Source organism: Camelus ferus, chromosome 13 (assembly GCF_009834535.1).
Source record: "Camelus ferus isolate YT-003-E chromosome 13, BCGSAC_Cfer_1.0, whole genome shotgun sequence".
NCBI lineage: Eukaryota > Metazoa > Chordata > Mammalia > Artiodactyla > Camelidae > Camelus > Camelus ferus.
Genome location: NC_045708.1, coordinates 6,699,361 through 6,725,729, shown reverse-complemented (window position 1 = coordinate 6,725,729; position 26,369 = coordinate 6,699,361). Strand labels below are relative to the sequence as shown.

General features: G+C 41.8%; 1 protein-coding gene, 1 long non-coding RNA gene and 1 pseudogene across 4 annotated transcripts in view; 1 reads left to right on the top strand and 2 right to left on the bottom strand.

Annotated features, from left to right (window-relative positions):
• The window catches only part of UBE4B (ubiquitination factor E4B), a 109,033-nt gene extending 84,339 nt beyond the window's left edge, over positions 1-24,694 (bottom strand). Inside the window, exon 1 of one of the 3 annotated variants that reach the window (XM_032495154.1) lies at positions 24,051-24,694. In XM_032495154.1, coding sequence (XP_032351045.1) covers positions 24,051-24,074 — 24 coding nt within the window. In that variant the 5' untranslated portion in view covers positions 24,075-24,694. The remainder of the gene's footprint in view (positions 1-24,050) is intronic. The other 2 variants (XM_006179901.3, XM_006179899.3) reach the window with 2 other exon arrangements.
• On the bottom strand, positions 6,797-10,188 carry LOC116668251. The gene is made up of 2 exons (XR_004325333.1): positions 8,700-10,188; positions 6,797-8,578 (listed from the first exon to the last, which is right to left on the bottom strand). It is a non-coding gene; the product is annotated as an uncharacterized LOC116668251 (long non-coding RNA).
• LOC102511296 lies at positions 10,539-12,823 on the top strand (annotated as a pseudogene).
• Positions 24,695-26,369: the final 1,675 nt, after the last annotated feature.

The following is a 26,369-nucleotide window of genomic DNA, read 5'->3' as shown; positions in this document are numbered from 1 at the left end:
CAGCTTCTCTGGTGCTAGTGATGCTTTGTTTTTTTTAAACGAGATGCTAGTTTTACAGGTGTCCACTTTGGGAAAACTGGGTTGTATACTTACAGCTACGGGTAGTTGAGTTCATGAGTGTACATCCTATTAGTCTCTATAACTTGTATGTTAAATACAATCTTCTGCATGTTTCAAATAGGATCAACTGTTTAAAAATAAATCCTACTTATTCTTCAAGGCCCCTGGAAATGCTACATTCTTTACAAGGATTCTACGATCTTAAAATTTTAACACAAATTAAAATACCTTAGGTAAACACTGTACTTACCACCTAATACTGAAATTAAACCAGCATTTTCATTTTTAAATGTGTTTGTGTATACACACCAATACAAGAGAACACGTGGTGAAGAGACCTTAAGTTTTCACAGAAACCAGTATCTGGGAATTTGCTAGAGGTCAAGTTTTGTTACTTTGCAGGCAGCTAAACCTAAGAGTCCATGCTTGATTTCAAATTCAAATTCAACCTTTAGTCCCCACTACCTAGGCAGGCTCAAGATAGGCCACCTAACCTCTCTGTGCTTCCATTTTCGCATCTGCCCAATGGGGATAAATAATACCTTCCTCAGAGAGTTGTGAGAAAACCCCCATCATGCCCTTCTTTTTATTTTCATGGCGCTTACCTGGCCTAATACATAGGTGATGTTTGCGTATTGCCTGTTCACCGCCCCACCCCCCACTCTAAGTCTCTTAAAGCAAGGTCTTTTCTAAGTTTTTTCTCTGTCTCATCACTGCCTATAAGAGTGCCTGGCAGATAGTAGGTGCTCTTTAAATATTTGTTAAATGAATGAAAGAATAAATGAAAAATAGAAGAAAATGAAAAAAAACCCACTAGAAAATGCAATCCATGTAAAATTCACTGTTTATGGAATAGTACTATTACCTTTGAAAAAGTACACACACTGCTTTTGGAAAAAATCTGAAGCCACTTTCAACCCGGGTGCCAAGTTCAGCCTGAGATGGTAAAACTCATGTTCTCGGTGATGTAAACACAGAATAAACGTCCTGACTCACCGCAATACGGACCTAAAGGAAGTTTTCCAAGAAGAAAGATTTCACTGTGCTGGTAATTATTCCTCAACCCCTCCCACCACCACTCCACAAACACAGGTTGAAAAAAAAAAAAAATGAAGAATCAAGACTTTGTGAAATGTACTGTGGACTGTTAAGGGAGACGGAGGAGGGGGTTAAGGGACAGAGGCAGGTCCATGTACGTACGCCGTGAGCTGGAAGGAGGTGATTGCCAGAACCTGGCCTGATCCTCAGCTTAAAGACCTACTGGGAAGGGAAGAAACAGCCGTGAATGGGGCAGCGCTCTGGGTGGCCCCACGGCAATGCTCTCAGTAGAAGGCAATGCCCATCGGTGGACTGACACTTTATACCATGGTGGTGGCTTTGAACTAGTTTAGCAAGCTGAGGACTCTGGGAATATCTGGACAGGAGCCTCCCAAAAGAGTGGCTTTGAGCAATCGCAGGTATAAAGGACTACCTAATTAATTTGACTCTTAAGAGATGTGACCTCACTTTTATCACAAGCAGAACATATGAGACACAAGCTAAAAATAGTCCCAACACACCAAAACATTATTAAACTTTTTTCTCTTGGCTTATTCTACTTTATACCTAAGCACATAGGATCAGTATAATCTCTTTTAAGCAAAAGGCCTTTCTCAAAGAATTTCATCTTCCCAGATGTCACAGAGAGAAAACACCAAAAGCATAAAAAGGAACTTCCAGTTCCTCGACCTCGGTCCTAAACCACAACTCAAACGCAAACGTACTGATCATGAAATTTCATTCCTGGAGTCTGTCTTGACTGTTTCAGTTCTGATTTCACAAATGACATTAAAAGAGGGGTTTCCCTGGAATTGTTCAGTCTTGATGCAGCACTTCCTCCCCTCACGTTTCTGACGAACTAAAAATAGATTCAAAACAGCTACTGCTCAAAACAGCAAGGGCCACTGTAGTGGCAGGAGGCAGAAGCTAAGACTGGACAGGCCAAACTGTTCCTCCTATTTTTAGCAGTTTGTGGAGGGAAAAAATAAACCCAAAAGGCATTGTTTTCAAAGTAGTCAACAGTCATTCTACGAAAGCATCTTGCTTCCCTACCCAAAAATAATAAATTCTAACACAAAAACATTTTCAGATATTTACTCTTTGGTATGGTGTCCTTCTGGAGATATTTCCTATTCTGATTATAATTTTGTTGGTTTTATTTTCTTTTCAAATAGCTGATCGTATCTAAAACTTATAAAAAGCTATGACAATTTCACAATGTCTATTTCTAAGCCCAACAATATAGTTCAAAATAAATACATTCAAATCTGAAGACCACAGTTCTGTGATCCAAAATTCACAAGTTTCCTTTTTGAAATTCACAATTTTAATTTTCACTTAAAAGCTCCAAAAGTCTTGTCACTTATATCCCCCTATTTTAAAGAATATATTAAACTCAGTCTACCACTGTCACCCTATATAGATGAAGCCAAAAATATGAAAAAAAAAAACACCAACTTTTTCCTTAAATCTTAACATTACAGCAAGAAGTGACAAATTCTCCTTCAAAGACTTCAATTGGACACAAGTTAATCCCTCCTTACTTCTCAAAGAGAACGTGAATACAGAATTTTCAGATAATAAAGTTTTCTAGGTTAGTCACTGACAATTACTTTGGGAGGCTATTGCAAACTCTAAGACAAAATAATAATATTAATATGATTAACATTTACTAAGCCTTTATGTGCCAGATGCTGGTTCTAAGGGCTTCACATATATAAATTTAATTAATAATCCAGAGAGATAGGTACATTTATTTTCCCATTTTACAGATGAGGAAACTGAACTCAGAAAGGTTAAGTGACTTGCTCAAGGTCACACAGTTAGAAAGCAAAAGAGTAGACAGTCTAACTCTGGAGGGCACAATCTCACCCACACCCCACTAATCTTTACAGAACAAAATGCCTTCTGAAGCTGCAGTGACTTGCAGATGGAGGCAGCCTTACTCCCCTGATGACACAGTGCTTGTCTATTATTAGCTATGAATAAATGAATTTATGTATAGTATGTTGGTGTTTCAGATGTTGTATTTATATTCTAACAACACCAGAACAGTGGTAACTCCCTCTTTGATGAGTGTGTATTTTGAAATAAAGGATATTTCCATTTTCTGGTTTAAAGTAGACAGAGTACCAATAAATCAAACAGGAAAAAAAAAAAATGACACTTTATGAACACAATCGTGCCCAAAAATTTCAGTCAAAGGATTGGACTGGTTGGTTTATTAACTGCCTACTTTGCACCAGCAACAGTAGCAGGTACTAAAGATAAGACATACTCAAGTCATAATCTCCACCCTCAAAGATTTCTAGATCCACTGGGGAAAGATGTATTCGAAAATCAACAATTATGATACAGCAAAATAAGGTCTGCACGAGATATAATGAGTAGAAAAGACGTGAAGTAGACTGCAACTCAGTCTGGGGCATCTGTTACTGCTTCATAGAGAGGTCACACACACATATACACACACAAATGTGTAATACATACACACGGAGCTTAGTCATGCTGTATCTTTAAAAGAAAATGTGTTTCCTAGTCAGTTCAGTATTTCCTCTTAAAAGGAGGTATATTTTTGTTACACGTATTTTACCACAATATTTTTAATTGAGTTGAAAAAGCAGGCTGCAAAGGGGCACACATTGTGATTCCATTTGGGTATGTTTACATTAATAGAAATTATTATTCATGTAAATTACATGTAAATGAAAATGGCAATGACACATAATAAATTTTTTTCCCATCTTTCTTCTCCTTTAACACAATTTCTGGGGAAGAGAATGAAGTTATTATTTTCTACTATGTCTATAAACTCTGAAAACTTTCAGACTAAAGTGTAGCTCTACTCCAACTCACCCTCCCTCCAAGGACCCAGGATGACAAAGTAGCCTCCACAGGGACCCCACCTGCTAGTCAAGGCAAAGGAAGAGAGGCATGCCCACCATCCCAGGAGTGACCCATTCATTTCTGCTCACATTTCACTGGCCACAAGAAGTCACATGGCCACGCTACAGCCAATGAACGCTGCTGAGGCTCTTGTCTTCAGCACACACCTGGACATTGGCAGTCACTGTACTGTGGCCTCTTTCTTCCCAGCACTGCTCCTCTTTCCTCCTTGAGGTCTTTGGGCAAATGTTACCTTCTCAGTGATGCCTTCTCTTACCACCTCTGTTCTCCCCATCTCTGCTTTACGGTTCCCTGTACTTTCAAACAGTTCAGCCAAAACCAACATATATGTGTGTGTATGGATAGATGGATGTCTACACGTACACACACATACACACATGCACACTTATATACTGAGAAGTGAATATGGCAAAAAGGCAATGCCAACAAATGATGAATCTAGGTGACTCAATCAAACTTTCTGCAGATTCAAACCTTTTCAGAATAAAAAGTTAGAGAAAAATCAGACCCACCAGCCCAGCTTGGGTTTTCTCTAGCCTGTTCAGCTGCATGCAGTAGGCATGAAGCCAGAGTAGCCAGGTTGCTAAATGAGCCCGAGGTGGTGAGAAGGGCAAGGAAGTGCACAATGTGTGCAAGGGCTGATCGTGGTGGAGCAGAAACCCAAAACAAAGGAAGCCCTGGTGGCATTCGGACGACAGGTTCCAGTCCCTTCCCAGGACCCAACTACATTTCTGTCCCTGGGTTCAGAAGAAGAACCCCTGTATCCTTAAAATAAATTCCATTTTTTGCTTAAGCAAGCAAAAAATAAGTCAAGTTTTTCTGTTTCTTATTGTATGCATGTTTATAAATATTCAATTCCCCAGACACGAGCAGCAGTTTAATTGCACAAAGAGCATCACCTGGCTTTTTTCACTATGAGATTTTCAGAACTCAAATGCACTTCTGCTAACTATAGTAATGTCATTTCAGAATCATCCCAGAGAGTAATTTTGAAAATCAAGCAACAATACGAATTCTTACGCTGTACATATTACCTGATGAAAGTTTCTTCCTCGGGACAGGTAGGACCAGAGGCAAAAGGCCAGAGGAGCATCGGCAAAGGTGGGGAGGCTGTGTGAGAACACACGGTGTTCAGGGAATTCATGGCTGTCTGATAAGGGTGAGTGTGTGGGGCCACGGGAAGAAACGGGCAGGAAAGACAGGCTGGGGCAAGCTCATGATGAGCTGTGAATACCACCCAAAGACTGGACTTTTTCATGAAGGCAAGGAAGAGATTTTGAAGGAGTAACTGGGTCAGATTTATCTTTCAAAACACACCACTCTAGTCACTCTGTGGAGGTAGACTGAGGTGGGACAAAACAAGCCTGGGCCACGGGGACGTGGAAGGGACAGTTCCAGGGATATTTAATGTGTATAATCAACAGAACACGGTCATTGTTTTGGAAGTGAGAAGTGAGGAGCGGAGAGTCTAGATTTCAGGCCAGGATAACTAAGTAGATGGTAAAGTTTCAAAACTGAGAATACAGAGAGAGGAGTTTTTAAAAAGAGAAGATGATGGTGGTGGTTTCATGGGTGCATACAGCTATCAAAATTCATCAAAGTGTACATCTGAAATACGTGCAGTTTACAGTACAGGAACCACACCATAATGAAGGTGTTTAAAAATTTTAAAAATTAAAATAAAATAAAATAAAGTAAAATAAAATAAAATAAAATAATAAAATAAAAAGAGAAGATGAGTTATGATTAGACTACTGGGTACAGTGTGCCTGGAAGAATACCCAAATGGAAATGGCTGAGGAGGGAGGGTATAGCTCAGTGGTATAGGGCGTGCTTAGCAGGCACAAGGTCCTGGGTTCAATCCCCAGTACCTCCACTAAAAATAAATAAATAAATAAACAAACCTAATTACTGCCCCCCAACCAAAAAAAAATTTAAAAAAAGAAAAGAAAAGAAAAGAAATGGCTGACAGGCAGCTGACATTTATTTATGCTTACCACTTCTTTATTCTAGCAAGGATTGAAAGTGAGTAACAAAAAACACTTTTATTTAACTTAATTAAACTAAGTTAAAATCAAAGAGATAAAGAAACTAGGACAGAAATAAAATGATGATAGAAAAAATAAGACAAAACCCGAAGGGAGATTAGTGCACAGTACACGTGAAGTTTGTTAACACAGTATGGGACCGCCAGCACATATCACATAGTCAATATCGGCAGATGCTAATGCCAAAATGTGATTCAGAGAAAGCAATTTTAGAGTGGCCCAGATAAAGAAGGAGATCGTTGCACCACCTTTGTGGTGTGGCTTGATTTTAGGATAGATTTTAGAGCACTAAGGGCAGGGATTTAAACCTGAGGGTCATGAGGGTATCTGGTTTTCAATAAGATTTATAAAGAGGTTTCTGACTCAAGAAAGATTAAAAATCACTCTTAGGAAATGGATAAGCTGCATATGCTTCACTCAATCCCCCATAAAAATATGCTCTGAACAGAAATCCTGATTAAGCCCTGAGCTGCAGCAAGTTTCACTGGCCCCGCAGTGACACCCCCAAAGCAGAGCTACGTGTAGCAACAGCAGGCACGAGACAGACTCACAGACACAGAGAACAAACTTATGGTCACCAGGGAGCAAAGAGGGTGGGAAGAGATAAATTGGGAGTTTGAAATCTGCACCTCTTGGGGAGTGACAGAAATGTTTGGTATCTTGACTTTGATGGTGGTTTCATAGGTGTACACATCTATCAAAATCCATCAAATTGTACATCTGAAATCTGTAGTTTACTGTACAGAAATTATACCACAATAAAGTTTTTTTTTAAAAAAAAAAAGAAAAGAAAAGAAAAGAAGTACCGCAGGCTGAGGAAGCAGGTGCCCTCACCGTCTCTCAGGCTGGGGCGGCTGGAGATTGGGGTCCTGATCTCAGGCAGGAGATAGTACTTGAAAGGGGACTGAAGAGTCATCAGTACCAATATTTACATAGTAGAGAACTTTAGGTACCAAGAGGGCAGAACTTTGTTATCTAGTTCACATCCATCTCCTGAGTACTTTAGAACTGAGGATGGACCACAGGGGCACTAAGTCAAGTATCTGGAGAATAAATAAGTGAGTGCCCAATAACAGGGTATTCATTCATGCATGTACGTATGCATGCATGCATTCATTCATTCATTCAAAAAATGAATGGGAATCAGAGATCTACCCTTCTAAGAGTCTAGTCTGCGAAAGTGGAGCGAAGGGATAAAGTGACAGCATAAGGGGAGTGTAGGACCAATGGTAGCATCCTGTTGTTTTTACAATCAGAGTGAAACAGAGATTTCTGGAATCAAAACCTGTGATGCTCAGGATTGAGCAGAGGTGCAAAGGTACGAAACGGCAGAGGGATAGGAGGAAGAAACAGCAAGCAGAGCGCGTCAAGGATGTACACACAGAGAAAGGCAATCCACCAAGAATTAACACTGCTTATCTCTGAAGACCTATAATCCTTACAGGTAATTCTTGTTTTTTCCTTCTTCAACAATGAATCATGCAGAATTCAGTGAGTCTATACTACTGAATTTATAATCAGAAAAAAAAATTTTTTAAATGAAGAGGGAGGGTAGGCTAGGAAAATTTCTAAAATCTTTTCAAGTTCCAAAAATCTGTGAGTCTAGGGAGACAAAAAAAAAAAAAAAATCCTACGTTAGAAGATTTAGTTGGGGAGAAAAAAAACCCAAAAACCTCACCTAGAGAAAAATAGTGGAAGGAAGTACATACCCCAAATGTTAACTAAGGGGATACTTGGATGGTGCGATTCTGAACAAAGCATTTTGTTTCTACCTTCTGTTTCCTATTTTTATTTTTGCCTCATAATACAATGAACCTAAAGTACATTTAATTGTAGGATTTACAGTACTCTACCCTTCCTTCAATAGCAAGGCATAAAAGGGAGGTATCAGAAGAAAGGAACAACCAGTCCCATTCCTGGGACCGCACCATGTTGTAACACATGAACTTCACAGCTCAGTAAGCCCAGATCCCCTACCCACACTACAAAGAGGACCAAGCCCTCCAATCAGCTGAAAACTGTCCCAGGACACACAAAGCACAGCAGAAAGAGACAAGAGCAGAACAGCACTGTCCCCTCCGCCATCTCCGCTTTCCAATCACATTCTGCTCCACTTTTCAGATTTACCCACCTGACTCAAAAAATGTTTACTCAAAGTTACAAGAACCTGCTTTCTCTACCACATTTCTTCTCCAAAGGAAATATGACCATGTTCAGGACTGACTCTCAAATCAAAACCTTAAAGCATCATCAGTGCTTTGATCCAAATGCTCCTCCCCAACCCAAACGTGCCACCGACAGCAGGGGGATCGAGCATCCCGGCTCCCAATGTGAACTCCAGCTGCTCCTATCTAATTTTAAGAGCCCCTTTCGCTCTGGGGGGAGTCCTGGTTTGGACACAGCAGTTTCACGGTCGGCTTCTGTCCACCTGGCAGTCCTCCTTCAGCCCCTGTGCCGGTGCTCCCTCGGCCCTAGAGCCCCCTCTCTGCCTGCACACTCCGCGTTGTCTGCCACACCTCCATTCCCTGTGGAAGCAATGCAGGACAAGGTGAGTTCCCCACTGCCTCCACGTGTACTCTTCTACTTGAATAAATCTCTCAAAAATAAAGCGCAAAATTCTTACAAAGGCCAAGTTCTAACACTTACTGGCAAAATACACCATTTTCAAACTGTCTTGTGAACTCTGCTCTCTGGGCTGCTTTACCATAGGACACACACCTTCATGACTCGCCTAACCACCAAGCTGGCATTCTGGTTCCTGACAAAGAAATGGTTTTATTGTCATTAGAAACAGACTGTAAACTTTTTTCTTAGAGAGAAAAAAAGGTTGTGATCCTTAATAACTCTCCAACATCCAAGCAGTGATTACATGTTTTTCCATTACAAAGAGTTCTATAAATTGCAACAAGAATGATCAATGTCAATACTTTCTGCACCTGATCAACAGCATGGAGAACGTTAGGTATCCCTAACCACATTCTGCCAGCTGGCGAGGGCTAAAAACCAAAGGCTTAACCTGCCTAATTATCAAAAGTACTTTCTTGAGTCACTCTGTAACACTGAAAATGAACATTATTACTTCAAATTAAAATAATAAATAGCTCATAATAATAAAGACTTAGTCTAGACTCTTCATCAACATCTGCTATTAGGGCAATTTTTTGAAAAAAGCATGCCACTCAACAGTGAAACAAGGGACCAAGTGCAATCGGTGAGTGATCGCTGCTCCACACACCATCTGCACAGTCTTCTACACATGATGAGCTCGCGAGGGGCATCCAGTCCTGGGCCAGAATCCCAGCTGGACCCCACTTCTAGCTGTGTTACCTCTCTGGGACTTGGTTTCCCCATTTAGAAGAAGGTGATGATACGAATATCACTTATCTTGCAAGACAGTCATCAGAGATAAAGGTAATGTAACACATTACCTGAATAGATATTCAAATATGGGTGTATGAGCTATGTCTCCCCACGCACAACACAAAGAGAGCAGGGACTTGGTCTATCATCTTCACAGCCATAGCCCCGACAACTGTAACAATTCTCCTAAAGCGGAGAATAAGTATTTGTTGAGCAAATGAAGTGCCCACCTGACCCACAGTAAACAGTCATTATTTTTTTATAACTCCAACCTCCAGGTTTTCTCCATCCTTTTGCTCTGTCCATCTTCCTTTTAGGCTCAAACACTGTTTTCCTTCTGCTTAGGGCTCTGTTTCACCCAAACAATATGGATAAGTAGTGCAGCCATATCAGATCTGTTAAAAGCATCAGATCTGTTAGCTGATTGTGAAATTAGCAGAAGAAATCACTAGAATCAAGAGCGTAGCATCACACAGCAGAGAAAAACATCCTAAGAAAAGGATCGTTTTAATTGGATCTGATTTTTTTTTTAAGCTGATTCTTGCAGCTGCAATTTTATGTCCTCACCAAAAACATCCCACATCATAGAGAAGGCATGGTCCCCACTCCCATCTTCGACCCCACTTAGTCAAACAGACAAGGTGAACCTAGAGACCAAGCAGCAGCTACCTCTGACGCTATTCCACACAATGGATTCCGGACACTTAAAAAGTGACCACATGAAATAGACAATGTTAAACATTTGTAAAGAATTTTTCAAAGTCCAGCTATGTGGAAAGAGTTTTTCAAATTGACTCACAAAATAATTCTTGCTGAAACAAAAGTGTACGTAAATTCTTCTGGGACAGGGCCCATGTGTTTTCTCTAATCTCTGCCGAAGTTCTACATTCACACCAACTCTAACTACTCCAAAGCCCGTATTCTAGCAGGTCTATGCAGCAGGGTTAGGGAAAGGGGGCTCTTTCAGGGGGAGGAAATACTGAGACCTGGCCACCTCGTGTCCATCACACCCTTGGTATGAATAAAGGTTTCCTTCCTAACACAGATCATTAAGGTTTAAGTTCCTCCTACAGGTCGCATCACCCCAGTGCCACTCAGTCCTTTTTAAAACCAGAAAAGGCGACTATGTCGTTCAAGTACGTGTCAATGCGTCTTATTACCTGTCCACATTAACATCAAAAAAAGACAAAGAGCTGCCCAGTGGGACACTTTCACAAGCATTTTATCCACTTGGCATTCATGAGAAGTTTCACAAGCCATTCTAATCATAACATCTCAAGGCAAAGGACTGCTTTATCCACACTTCCCTAGACCAGAAATCATCTAACTATTTGAGCATGAGGACATTTGCACAAAGTAAAAAGGAATGAAAACACAAAAGCCCTTTTAGATGACTGCTGCATCTGCCCCAAGTTGTCCTTGAAAGAAGAAGAAAAAAAAAAATTGGGCACTTCTTTGACAAAATTCCACAGAAATGACGCCTGGTGTGTATTTATCTTAAATGAAAGATTAACTAACATAAAAGTTAAAGGCCAATTAATTAATTAACATTCAGCAAACACAAATATATATATGCTGTCATACTGTAGGCGTCTAAAACAAAAATGCCATAAACGACACTCTAAACATTTACTCTGCATAACTGATGTTCAAAGCACAAGGGTTATACATTTTTTTCTCTGTGTAGATTGTTAACATTTTTTAACTGACCCACAAAATAATTACTGCTGAACCCAAAGTGTAAATTCCTCTGGCAGATCTGTATACAGTAAGGAAAAAGGGTTTTTTGGTTTTTAGCATTTAAAATTTTTCCTTCATCTTGCCTGAAAAAAATTTTACTGCCCGCTTTTTTCTAGATGTTCATTTCTCTCAATACCCTAAACATGACACTTTTATGTAAATCAAATCACACATAAGATGCTCTACTGAGATTATAAAGGTTGTTAGACAATTTTTAATTTCCCACTACTTTTCATTTTCCTATCAGAAAGAAGTTTCCCCCACAAGGACATCCATATACACAGAATTTTTCCATCTCTAACATTAAATGTACATTATTGTTTTTGAAACTGAGTAATCTGTATACGATTATTTTGGGTCAATCATAACACCTGATCGGCCAGACAAATAAGTACACAAATACAGCACAAAAGTATTTACAGGTGAACACTAACGCTATAGAAAACTAGCCATTGGATAGTATTTTTATGTTTTATTTATTATTGTATCATTTAATTATTTTATTTTGGTGGGGAGAGGTAACTAGGTTTATTTATTTTTAGATGAGCTACTGGAGATAGAACCCAGGACCTCATGCATGCTAAGCAAGCGCTCTACCACTTGAGCTTATACCCTTCCCCATGGATAGCATTTTTAAATTATAAAAAACCCTGAAATTTAAAACATGTTATAGTTTTTAATATAATCCATTCATAATTCACTAAAAGTGTTTATACTGTAAAAATATGACCGATACATCTGATAAAATACAAAAGTTTTATTGAGATCAGAGAAATAAGATACACAATATGAAAAAGATAATACAGGCGGCAAAAATCTTGACTGAGGGTCCCTCCGAGGAAGCTGAGGCTGTGCTGGAGTGAGGCCGTCACTTCATCCAGAGACCACCTAGAACATTCCTGCACTCTGGCCTCCATCTCCGAGCTTGCCTGCATCTACTTGGCTCTCATCCTGCACAATGAGGTGAGGGTCACGGAGGATAAGACCACCGCCCTCGTGGAAGAAGCCAGCGTAAATGCTGACCCTTTCAGGCCAGGCTTGTTTGCAAAAGCTCTGCAGGTCAAGGTCGACATCCAGAGCCTCATCTGTAACAGCAGGGCTGGTAGACCTGCCCCCTCCATCACCTCTGCCCCACTGAGGAGGAGAAAGTGGAAGCATGGAAAGAAGAATCTGAGGAGTCTGATGATAACATGGGCTTTGGTCTTTTTGACTAAACCTCTGTAGTAATAACACATTCAATACAAAGCTGAGCTCTTTTTTCATGTTCTTTTTGGGGGGGGTAATTAGATTTATTTCAGTTTATTTATTTACTTATTTTTATTACCATTTTTTTTAATGGATGGATGTACTGGAGCTGGAACTCAGGATCTTGTACATCCTAGGCAGGCACTCTACCACTGAGCTATATTCTCCCCGAGAAGCTGAGCTCTTAAAAAAAAGAAAAAAATCTTGATTAAAACATAAAAGTGAATCTATTTGATGAAGTTAAATGAGTTATCCAAAGATTCAATATTGTGGATAAGTAGAAATTTGTTAAAAATTTCAAGAAATTCTATTAATGACACAGCATTATAGTCAGACATGTACCAATATTTTCTCCATTAAAACAGGAACATCTCTCTTTGGTGAGCTTTCATATGGTTTTCTATAACCTTGGGAATCTAGCCAGACTCTCCCCAGACGTATATGCGCCCATACAGGAAAAGTCAGTGATAAAGCAGGACCAGCTGCAGAATGCGTAGGGCCTGGTGCCAAATGAAAATGCAGGGCCTCTTGCTCAAATGTACTAAAAATTTCCAGACAGCAACAGCAGAGCATTCATCCAAGCATGGGGCACTTCTGACACAGGTCACATGCCCACGAAGTCAGACCCAGTGATAAGTATAGATAACAAGTCTGACCAAAGACCCTGACCTGATGTGATCCTAGAAGAGTGCGTGGCAATGACAGGTGTGCATTATGATTTGTTTTGAAATCCTAGGAGTTCAGCTCCCAAAAAGACCCAGTAAAACAAGGTGCTAGCTCATCTAGGCAGAAAAGTTAATTAATTAAATTACCATGACACTATTACACATCTAGAATCTATACCATACACTGACAGGGAACAAAGAAACAATGTGGATTGAATACATGTCACAATGTTTAATTAGAAAGCTAATTAAGTCACGGCCGGACATTCTCAATACGAGGACCCAAAAGGTACCTCTTTGCCCAGCCTGACTACTGTCTTCAAATGATGCTAAAGATACAGCAGCTGGTAAGCAGTTCACACAATGACATCCCATTCAGAGATTCCCCTTCCTCAGCCCTGCGGGAGCGGACTGGCCCTTCAGAAGACAAAACAAGTCATCTGATTTGAACAGGCTGAGTCATCTCGGGTTTGTCTTGTGGTCCTGAGGTCCAGCATGTGTCTCCTGGGACTACTCAGCTCTCCTGTCTGCACAGTTTCCTTCCTTACAGACCTCCTTGCCCCTCCTTCACCCTCACCCTCTTGGTACATTCAGGCCACCTGATCACTCCAGATTTTTGAAAAAGGGAGGAGGAGGTATGTGACAAGTGATATAACAGTGTGGCTTCACACAAAAGATGCCCCTGGGTGAGAAAAGACTTTAGGAAGTTGAAGGGGTGGGGGAGAGGACTCTAACCCAACCTTTCACACAAGCCTCAGCCAATTCACTGCCTTAACCACGAAGAGACCTTTTATGCTCTTGGTATTAGTACACGCAAAGGGCTCGTTAGATGTTATATGGGCACCAACTAAAATTCTAATTATGTACAATTCAATCTGGAAAAGAGAGCTACTATGTCCCAGGAACTTTGCCAGAGCACTGCGCTAGGCACTTTACATATCAGTGCAATTCACATGAAGAACAATGCCATGGGCAGGTATGCAGACCCCCATTTTACAGGTGAGGAAACTGAGACTCAGAAAGTATTTTGCCCTAGGTCATCCAAATGGTTAGTCCACCTAAAACCCAGGTACATCCGACTCTGAATTACAACCCTGATAATCAGGTTTCTTTCAAGTGCTTATCTTAAGCCCACTAATGCAACGTAATTTAGCAACAACAACAAAAACTATTGCAACACAAGAATCTGGGAGTCACAGAAAGACATCTTGTATTCAGTTCATGCACTCAACAAATATTTGTTGTGGGGCACTCTGTGCCAAGCCCTGAGCTAAGAGTTGAATAAAAAACAGTGAACAAGAATAGCTGGGTGCTTCCCTTGAAGTCGGAGATACACCAAGCAAATAGACAGTCCAGTGCAGCGTGATTAACATCAGGATAGGAGAAGTAATTTTAATGAAACACCTTTTCCCATTCTTCCTATTTCTCTTCAAATCCTCCTCCTTCCGCCTCTGCTGACTCTTCTCTGTGGTTGAGGAGCATTTGGGGTTACACATTTGGCTGTGCCTGATAATTGCATTGCAAAACTTTTCAGATCAACAAACACTCACCAGTATCAGAGATTTTTCACCATCTTCAATTTTTCTTCAATGGTTCTAATATTTTTACAATCGATTTCAAAAGAGTGAATGTAACAAGAGCTTTCCCACGGTAAGAAATAATTGAAATATTTATCCTCACCCCAGATTTCTCTAAATGTCAAAAATTCTGATCTTCTTTAAGGACAGACTCAAATCCTCCACAAGCCCTTCCTAGATTTCCTCAGTCAGAACTGACGGCTCCATCAACTGTATTCCTTTATTTTAGCACTTAAACTCTAGCTGGCTGTGTTCCTGTCTCCCCCTCACCGAGTATAAGCTCACTGAAGGTCAAGACCAGGTCTTATTCATGTTCGAGATGATATGCCTGTAGACCATGTGTACCACTCAATACCTAGCAGACAGTAAACATCCCACGTATATTTGTTGCAACTAAACAAACAGAGCTAACATTTTACCATGTATATATCTGCTACATGTTCTTAAATGTTTTAAAAATTAAACCGTAATATGATCCAGTGTTCCCCAGATTATGGTTCAAAATTTACACATGGAAGGTGTCAGGCCCAAAAACACCCTGCTAGGATAATATACAAATCTCCCTCCATCCCTTTACCTCCTACCTTGGGGAAAGAAAGGAGAGTGAATAAATAAATTCACTGAATGAATAAAGGAATTAGTGATCACGACAGGAAATGGTAAAAGATTTAAAAGAATATGTTTACCAAATATTTTCTTCCCACTTCTTAACCCCATGGCTCCCACAGTCTGCAGATGCTCCCCATTATATCCCTGGGGCCGATGCCTCACTCCCGAGCTATGTATTCTCTCCTCCCATCCTGTCCTGAATCTATTCCAGTCAGCAATGAAATTAGTCTTGTCAAGGTCGCTAATGACCGCGTTGCCAAACCCCATCAGCAAGTCTTGGTCTTCTACTTTACTGACGTTCAACAGAGTTGAACACTCCCTTCCATCATGAACACGTTCTTCTCTTGGATGCCAGGACTCCACTCTCTCTTGTCCTTCCTTTGACCTCAGGGGCTGTCCCTTATCAGTACTCTTCTGGGTCCTCTTTATCCCCCCATCTCTAAATGCCAGAGTGGCTCAAGGTTCAGATCTCTGTCCTCCTCTCTTCTCTATTTACGCTCACTCCCTAGGTCATCTGTCCATGCTTGTGATTATAAATATACTGACAACTTCCTGACTGGTATCCCCAACTCCAACCTCCTTCCTGAACTGCAAGCCCAACATATATCCAACAACCTACTTAATATCTCCAAGTGGATAAATAATAAGCCATATAGCCAGAATATGATCAAAACAGACAATTTAATTTCTCCCTCTAATTTTCTTTCAATTTTCCCCACCACAGTATACCACAACTCCATTTTTCAAGCTGTGTAGGCTAGAACTCTTGGTATCACTGTGGTTGAGGTAGCTAGTTGCCCCCTAATATACATTTAGCCACCCTTGTGTTTGCTTGTGACCATGTGACTAAGCTCTGACCAAAAAGATGTAAGCAATGATGTGACACCTTTTGCTCATGCCCTCAATGGACAGGGACACGCCCTTCCTCCTTCCCTTTAGTCCCTCCCTGAGGTCTGGAATGTAGACATATGCGTAGGTGCTGGAGCAGCCATCTTGGACTACAAGCTAGATGCCTTATACTGAGGATAACAGAGCACTACATAGAATGTGTCTGGCTCCCTAGTAGTCATGGAATTACTAAACCAGCTCTCAACCACATACCCAGATTTTTACTGAAGAAAAATTAGTGGGGAAGATATGGCTCAAGTGTGTGCTTAGCATGTATAAGTTCCTGGGTTCAATCCCCAGTACCTCATCCAAAAGTAAACAAATAAATAAACCTAATTACCCGCCCCCCAAAAAGAAAGAAAAATTAGCTTCCATCTTGTTTGAGCCATTATTAGTTTGGATCTCTTTGCTGCAGCAACCAAACTAATATCCTAACAAACATACAGAATTTGGAATCTGGAAGTAATCAACCTAAATAGAACATAAATATGTGGTGGTGGCTTAGGGGTCAGCACGGGCAGACATTGCAGGATGGCAGGCTGGCAATCCTTGCTAGGCAACAATAAAAAATCTAGTGAAACCTGTGACCTTAGAAAATACCCTGCATGCCTACACAGCCTGTAATTCTAGGGGAACTGGTTGAACAATTCAGAATTTGGGTGCTTACTGGCTTCCTGCCACTTGAAGCAAGAAGTCCCACAAGAATGAGACAGACTCAAGCTACAGCTTGCCGATTTGCATGCAGAGATAAAAGGGAACATAGGTCTGCCTAAGGCGTGTCCACAGTATACAGTCTAAGTTTACTCAGAGTCTCGTAAAACTTGGGGACCAAGTAGGGCTGAAAACGTCAACTCCTTCAGGCTCCCGAAGGAAACAAGCTGGAGACACTTTAGTCCCGGGAAGAGGAAAACAGACACTGAAAAACTGCCACAGAAAGGGCCCGGGATAGGGGGGTGGGGGTTCCCCCAAGAAAGCACAAACAAGGGCTGCTAAACGGACTGAGGTAGGAACTCCCACCACTGCTGAGGCAGGAAGCCCCCCTAACGCAGCCTGGCAGGAGCTGACGACGGCCATGGACCAGTGAGGGATCTGTATTCCCCACTCTTCCCTTTTCCAAATGGCAGTTCTTATTTCCAAGATTCCATCCCACTCCATCACAGCTCGTGGGGCAGGGCCGGGGGTCGAGGGAGCAGCAGATAACTTGTACTTTAATCTAAAGGTTCCTGAATGGTATCTCACCAGGAGATTCTGGACTCTGAAGGTGATTGAGGGCTGCCTCCTTAGAAGGAGTGTTTTAGATTTCGGAAGAAGGGTTTGGACAGAAAGGCCTAGACTATTCACCCTCCTAACATGAGAGAACTGTCAGCTGAGCATATGGCTACCCAGCAAGAACGGTGTTTCTCAGCTTCCAAGCAAGGAGCTGTGGCCACGTGACTTAGGTCCTGGCCAATGGGAGGCGAGCAGAAGGGATCCATGCAACTTCCAAGCTATGCCATTAACGAGGAACATGACTTCTCCTTCCCCTCTCCTCTCTTCCCTCTGGCTAGAATGCAGATGTCCATGGACCAAAAGATGGAAGCCATATGTTAGGAAAGTTGGTACAATAGGACAGAAGGCATCTGGGCCCCTAATGAGTACAGGGCTGCCACAGCAGCCCCAGCCTCCTATCCAGACTTCTGTTCAGAGAGAAAAAAACAACTACCTGGTTTAAGCAGCTGCTATTCCATGTCGCTCTGTTACAGCGGCCCACCCGATGACATCCCAACTCACACGGCCATTCCTGACTCCACGTTTTCATAGCCCACGTCCACCCCATCACCCAGTCCTATCAGCTCCACCTACAAAGTATCTGACCTTCCACTATCTGACCTCTGCTCACTTTCTCCACCACTAACCTTGGTCCTAGGACTCCTATACTGGCCTCCTATCCTTTCCACTTTCACTCTTCCCCCCTTTATGTATTCTCTTCACAGCAGGCCACGATGATTCTTTTAAAACATAAGTCAGAATGTCGGCCCCATGAAGGCAGGGATTTCTGCCTGTATTGTTCACTGGTGTACCCTCATAATCTAGAACGATGCTGGGCATATACCGTATGTCATCAAGTACAAGATGTCACTGACTATAAGCTGCACCATTATTTTTTGCACCACCAGGGAAAAAAAAATACTGCCCCTTAAACCACAACAACATGCTTAACGATAGATCAGAACAGAGCAGTAATCAGTTACACAAGCGTCTCGTTGCTTTGAAATTTCTTTCTGAGAATGTGGAGCGTCGCTGACCTGCACTTGCATTTGCCTGGGTGTAAAAGGCAACCCTTCTAGTCGTATTCAATTTCAAAATGTGACACAGCTTCGTAGAGTTACAGATTTCTGCCTTTCTACAACTCCCTAATGTACTTGGTTGTCGCTTTGCAGTAAAACATGAAATTGTGGTCATTCTTTTAACATTTTCTTCTCTAATATCAAATTAAGACTTCACTGCCGTTTCCATGTACCATACAAACTAACATCTGCTTTCATTGCTGATTAAAGTGTAATTTTTTAAGGCATTTAAAACGACAACTAAATTTACCAAGCACAGCACTCAACTGAAGGTACAACAATATGACCAGGTATAACCAGGTTTGCACATAGACAGAAAATGACAACTATGTCACAATTGCCACCTGGCCAACTGTGATTACACCAAGAAGCATCCCCATTTCAAAAATGGTAAAATGTGAAGGGAAAAAAAGGCAGAGGAAACACCTCAGAATTGACTGAAACCCAGTTATAAGAACTCGGTAAATTTTTGCTGAATGAATGAATGACTTCATCTCCTGCCACTGTACCCGGTGTGGCAGGCTCCAACAACACTTGGCCTCCTCGCTGTTCCTGGAGCAGGCCAGGTATGTGCCCCAACCCTGCTGTTCCCTGTTCCTGGGTACACTCTTCCCCACAGACGGCTCTCTGCCATCCTTTAAATTTACTTTTTTTTAATTTTGGGGGGGAGGTAATCAGGTTTTTATTTATTTATCTTTAATGGAGGTACTGGGGATTGAACTCAGGACCTCATACATGCTAGGCATGCACTCTGCCACTGAGCCATACTCTTCCCCTACCCTGCCATCTTTTAAATCTCTTTCTAAAAGCCACCTCCTAAAATTGCACACACTCCTCAAACCCCCATTGCTCTCCATCCCTTTATAGCCTATTTTACTTTCTTCATGGTTCTTATCACCAAATCACATCTTACGTGTGTATATTTGTTTACCATGTCTCCTCCCACGAGAACAGAGCGCCATGCAAGCAAGGCTCACATGATGTCTGCCACGCAGCAATAAACACTATCACTGAATGAGCTGCTACAGGAGGACATCTCCGCCTAGACACACTGCAAGTACTTCGTGAGGAAAACCACCCTACACCAAGCAACGGCCTGAAGAGCCAAGGGCCCCTCGTCAGAAGTCTTTCTGTCCTGTTCCCCAGAAAGAGCAGAGGGCTCTTTGATGAGCCCCTCTCTTATAACCAGGGCCTCCACTTCCCATCTCAAAAGGAACAATGAAAATGCTGTAACTATTCCAACTTGCTCAGATTATTCTTATTTTGGAGATAGTTTAGGAAAGGGATGAAGAATTCTGGAATCAGACTCTGCATTAGAATCCAGGTCCTACCACTTTCTTGTTGTGTACCTTTTGGCAACGTTATCTAATTTCTATTAGCCTCAATTTTCTTATCTGTAAAATGGAGACATTAACACCAACCTTGCTGCGCAAGTTAAGTGCTTAACATATATTAAGAGCTTAATAAATACCAGCTAACATCATTACCATTCTCTGTTTCTTGGCTAAAATTAACAAAAAGGAGGGGAGATGGAGCCTGGGAGGCAACATCCCACTCTCCTACCAGGCTTGCTCAAGTTAGAAGACTCCTAGTTAGAAAGTGAGTGGTAGCAATTATTTACTGGGAAAAAAGTGAGCTTAGGTCCTGATGTCTGTTACAAAGAAAGAAAAGATCAAAGAGATGGAGATGTTAGAGAAGAAAGGCCAGGGATGGGGGCCTGTATGTTGGCTCATCTTTCAGTGGTCCAAACGAACTTACTCTGTTTTCTCTAAAATCTGCTCCTTGTCTGGAACTCCTTCTCTCTCCTCCAATCCATCCTTCCAAACTAGAAACCAAGGAGTCATCTTTTTCTTTCTTCCTCCCCTGCCTCCACCTCCTTCACATCAAACTGATGATGAGAAGCAGGTTAAGTTAGATCCTCAATATTTCTGGTGTCTGCCCTCCTCCATTCCCACTGCCAATGCCTTAATTCGGACGCCAATGCCTTAATTCGGACGCCACTGCCTTGCTCCGGACACAAACAGTAGTCTCCTAACTTGTCTCCAGGCCTGCAGCCACCTTCTTCCAATCCACCTTCCACACCCTTGCCAGTCATCTTTCTAATCCCCTAAAATCCCTCAAAGGCTTCTTACAGTCTTACTGAGAAAGTTCAAACCCAGAAGCAATTTCTGAAAACCCTGAGATCTGGTGCCTGCCTACCTGCAGCCACTCCCCCAGGCAAATCCTGTCTCCTGTCCCACTACTTCTTAGGGTTCCCTGACCTCCCCACTTTCAGTCTGTCCCAGGAGCCTGACAACCACAGCTCAGCAGAAGCGTCACTTTTCTTGAAAGCCTTCACTAAGACACTACTCCACCAGGGGTTCCTTCTTGTTCTTCTTAATGTCTTGTGCTCACCTCTACAACAGCACTTAGCACCCCATGTTGTAACTTAGCACCCCATGTTGATACTTAGCTATTTCTACCTCTACCCATCCCCCAATCCCAGTTAAATAATTTCTTTAAGAAAAAGGACTTTGTTTCTCCTAACCTACCTAACACATTGCTGAGGATACACAGCATCTTTTAAAAAAAAAAAAAAAGTTTGTTGAGTGAATGATTTTGGAGGGCTGGATAAGAGCAGCACCAAAGACTATAATCTTGATCACATCATGAATGAATTCATGAAAACACAACACTTCTACAGAAAAACTATGCAGATCAAGCATGTTGGTAGGATATTTAGATAGAAGCTGTGGTGAATTTATTGCCAGTTGTTAAACAGTAAAATGTAGTAAAAAAAAAAAAAGGGCTTTTAGATCAGGAACCCTGGGTTTGAATTCCAATTTGGCCATTTCTAAGCCAGGTCACTAAGGTTAAGTTAATTAACCTAAATCTCCGTTGCTTTACCTATAAAACAAAATTTAAGAACCTGCTTGACTGCACTGTTCTATCAAATGAGACCATGGTTGTAAAGTGCCGGCACAGAGCAGGCTTCTAAGGCTGTTAATTAATGTCCGTCACTTTCCATTGAAAGAACCTGCTAAAAAGTCCAAGGTCACGTAGTCTGTATTTGGGAAGGAAGACAACATTCTTCTACAACCCTTATCACACCCTGCATCCCAGTCAGCCCTTCTGAAGATGAATTAGGTCATCCAGAAGATTTTGAGGGGAAAAACGAGAGAAAAGGGGAAAAGCAAATAATTTCAATGCAAATGCATCACCACCACAGTTGAAAACAGGTTTAAAATACCTGCCCTACTCACAGCATCATTTTGGTATATAAAAAAACAGCACATAAGCAGGGCACAGAATGAATGTAATGTAAATAATGATGCCTTGGAATGTAGGTTCCCTAAGAGAATTAACTTAGTCATGGATCTGCTCTGTAGAGCAAACAACTTACTGTAATGTGCTATATAAACAGCAATGAAGTTAAGGAGTTAATCTACTTAGAAAGCACAAGAGAGGAAAAGGATTCAAGGTGATCTTTCAGAGGGACCAAAAAGGACCCATAATGTAAAATTTTCTAAAGCTACTAGTCTGGTTATAGCAACCTCTATTTGTCATGCACTGTGTTCTCGCATGTTTTCATTTTGCAAAAATATAAACTTCTGCCTTAATTAGTTTCCTAATTTAGATTGAAAGATCACTGTCTTGACTGTTTTCACCCTGAGATGTATGTCTGAATTTTCAGTAATATAAATGTATTATTTTCTAACCAAATGAATGTCACCTGCTGTATCTGTGACACAAGTTTCCACCAACAGAGTAACAATATGTAGGCAAAAGCTTTGGAAATGTCTCTGTAGAGAATTGCTCACTTAATCCCAGGATTAAAGGAAATAAATTTTTTTTTAAAGATCCTTAAGGAGATTTTTTCGAAAAAAGATTTGTTCTAGATTCTTCTGAGAGTAAAATTACTAGTTACGGAACTGTCCCTTTGTGTTCAGGCCAACTAATTTGTTGAACATAATTTTATATTCATCTTATATTAGGGTATTTTCACATTTATTTTAATATTCTGTTGATCCCCCCAAATGTCTATCTCCTCCACAATGATTACAATTGTTCCTTATATGGTTAAAAAAAGTGAAAATCTTCCTCAAGGACTGGGTAAAGCGAAGAGCCACAGTTCAAATTACACAGATCTTTAACTGGTCTGTATGCTTTAACAGTTTGAAAAACATTTTTTTGGTGAAAACTCAAGTATGTAAAAACTTCTAAGCCAGGAACAATTTAAAGAATGTCAAGGAAAAAAGTCCTGGAGCTAAAGGAGTACTAAAAAAGTCCTTGTTGTAAGAGAAATGATTGATTAGAATTAATATTAAAGAAAAAAATTAAAGAAAAAAGGGGGTACACTTTTAAAAACTACATGAAACAAAGTGCCTCTAAGGGGATCCCTTGATAGTTCCAATCTGAATGAAACTGTTCAATATTCTTCTAATCTAAGATTACATTACTGATGTATTTAGAAGACAAAGTCAGTAACACAGAATGGGCAATCCCGACTTTCCAAACAGCCAGGTATCAAAACCAACAAAATTATCTGCTTCCTTTCCTAGTTACCCTTAACCTACCACTTGCCTGCCTCATCCCCGGAGAATTTTACTCCCTAGGTAAACATACTGACTACTCTGTACCTAAAATTGAAGCACTGAAGTGTTACAGTACAACCAACCTGATAGACGACTACTTTCACAATTCTGTAGGGGAAGTTTTACATACATCAGAAGGTAGGCTGAAGAGAGTGAGGCCAGCAGGGGTCCTAAAGCTAAGCTCCCAATTTGTAAAAAGGGAAAAGCCAACAGATTCACAGGAAATTCCTTGTACCTTAAATCCCACTGTTTCATGATTATTATTAAATAACTTGAAAACATCAAAAAGGGGCTCTGTAAGATTCCTTTCAAAAATGATAACAGGGGAGTTTACAAAGTCATTTGCTTCCATTTGCTTCCTGTTTAATGTCTGCTACAGCAAAACACAAGTTTGAAAGAGACAAAGACTAGAAAAACGCAGAATGAAAGGGAAGTATGCCAGAAGTCATTAGTGGTCTGCTAAATTTCTAGAATTTACCTGTAGTTCACTAAGCTATTGGGAAGATACAGATTTTGTTAAATATCAAAGAACCTGGCCGTAGGCCACCCCGAAGTACATACGTAATGTTTAATTAACTTATACAATGAAATGGCCACACATACTTAGGATTTCAAATCCTTTAAAAACATACACCCATATATTCTGATTCTATCCAAAATTATTCTTTAAATCGCTGCAGTAAGTCGCGCGCACGCGCACACACAACTCGATGTAAATCTAGCCCTCCTTGCTTAAATACCCAGAAGAAAAGAATGAAAGCCTCAATATGCTCTCCTCTTCTTTAGACCCTAGAAGACTCTAAAAGAAACAAATGGAGTTCAGAACGAAAAAAGAAAGCAAATGAATAGAAGAGAATATAATCGGAGACCCTATAAGGGACTCATTTTATTCCTGGAACATGTCATCTCCATTCTTGCCCAAAGGCCAGGCACCACTGGCGCAATATCATCCCTATCCAAAGCGCCAAAGAGTTGCCAACTAATCTCCCAAGGTGTCCCCCAACCTCCTCACCTCATCAGCGCTCAGCTCCTCCATCGCTTTCCTCTTAATGGTGAAAGGCGTTAGGGAGAGATCCTTCTGTTCTTTGAGACCAGGGCGGGAGGAGAGTGGAAGGTGTCTATCGGGCTGTCTGGTCCCCCCGACTGGGGGCGGTTTCAGAATTGCATAGTCAGAGGTTAAAAAATAAGAACACGAGAGGCACTGAAATGCCTTGGCGTCGGTCAGTCCAATCGCCCCAGAGACTCCTACAGCTGCTTACGCGGCGAGCAGCCTCCTTTGACCGCCACTGGGTTATCTTAAGGCGCCACTTAGTACCCTCTGCTTTCCAGGTTACCCAGACTAGGGAGCTCGGTCTCCAGCTCGTCTCGTGCTCGGAGCCTGCTGTATCTTCGTGGTGGTGGCGCGGCGGCTGCGCTTCCTCCAGCAGATCCTGCTCTCCTTCCTACCCTTTGCCCCTGGCGGGAACTGTTCAACTGCAGAGTGGGTACCCCGAGGTAAGGCGACCCCAGAGCCGCCCAGGCAGAGCCCAGCACTGAGGAGGGAAGCTCCTCCCCTCCTATAGCAGGCCGGCACGCCCCGCCTCCACGCTGGAGCCCGGGCAAGGGGGTGGGGGAGGACCGGACTCGCGATGCTCTGGCTGGAAGAGTGAATCCCCCTACCCCTCCACCCCTACTCTTACCCCCTCGCCCCACCAAGTATTATTCATCAAAACAACAGGGCGGCCATCTTTGAAAGGGATCACGTGACCCGGCCAGAGAGGCGGGGCTTCTGGCCCCAGGACGAGGCAGCCAATGGGCCGCGGGCGTCGCGCCGCCGATTTCCTCTCGCCTGCGTCTCCTCTCGCCCCCGCCCCACCCTCTCCCCCGCAGCGGCGCGGGCTGGGGGAGGGGCGAGCGGTGCCGCGGACTGGCGGGCGGGCGGGCGGAGCGCGGGGGCGGGGCGGCGCGGTGCCATGGCGACGGCGCGGGGCTCGGGCGCGGCGGGCTCTGCCTAGGTAGGCGCCCGGGAAGGCGGCGCGAGCGGTGATGGCGGAGGCTGTGGGGTATAGCGCCGGCACTGACGCCGGAAAGACTGGCCAGAAGGGGACGCCCGCCCGCGGACCCTGGCTCGCAGCGCCTCCGTTGTTCCCAGGCGCCCCTTTTTAGACACTCACAAATGCCTTGACTCCAAGATGCCAACCAAATGAAATAAAAAAAAACGGAAAACGTCTCCCGTCTGAGGCGAGAATTCTCCAACATACTGCTCACGGCTCGAAAAACCTTTCTACGTATACGCTTCCACCTCCGCAAAGGAAGCCCGTTTGGAAGAAAACTCTAGTACAAGTAGAGCTTCATTTCATGTTTACTTTGTCTTTTTAGAGAGTTTCTGATTTGTTTTTGTGTGTTTCAAAGTAATGGCAAGATTTTAAAGTAAAAATGGGTGAGAGACCAAGAAAACTTTGAAGTGCATATACAAATACTGGGAAGGCTTTTGGAGCCAATGAAAAGAAACCATCCTGGGAAAGAGTACAACATTTTTAAATTGAGGTACATGTAATTAACTTAACATCTTGTTAGTTTTAGGTGTGCAGCGTAATAATCTGATGTGTATATATTGCAAAATGATTACCACCAAAAATTCAGTTAACATCCGTCACCACACATAGTTAAATTTTTTTTTCTTGTAATGAACACTTTAAAGAATTATTCTCTTAGCAACTTTCAAATATACAACACAGTATTGTAAACTGTATTCCCCATGCAGTACTTTACATCTCCAGGACTTGTATCTGGAAGTTTGTATCTTTTGACCACCCACTACCCAGCTCTGGCAACCACCAATCTGTACTATAAAGAATGCAAATATTTTATAATATACAAACGTAAACCGAGCAGTCAACATAACAGTATTTTGAAATTCCAGATTTTGCCACATACGAAGAATATGCTTTATTGGATAGTTTACTTAGTGGTAGTCTTAAAGATTGCATTCCAGAATTAAAAGTCTTTTTTTTTTTTTTTTTTTTGCTACTCACTTAAAAATAGTAACCTGACAGCTAGATATGTAAGGAATTTGTAAGTAAAATTACACCATTGTTGGCTTTACATATTATCTGCTCTCCAGGGGACGAATTCTGTGGAAGCCAGAATTTAGACTCCTGGTAACATTGATGTTTACTCCTTTTTAAAACGTGTTCATTGCCATATAGTTTGTATTCCATACAATTCACCCATTTAAAGTGTACAATGATCTTAGAATATTCACAGTCATTCAGCCATCGTCACTAATTACAGAACATTTCATCACCCCAAAAAGAAACCCTATACCTATTAACAGTCATTCCCCATTCTC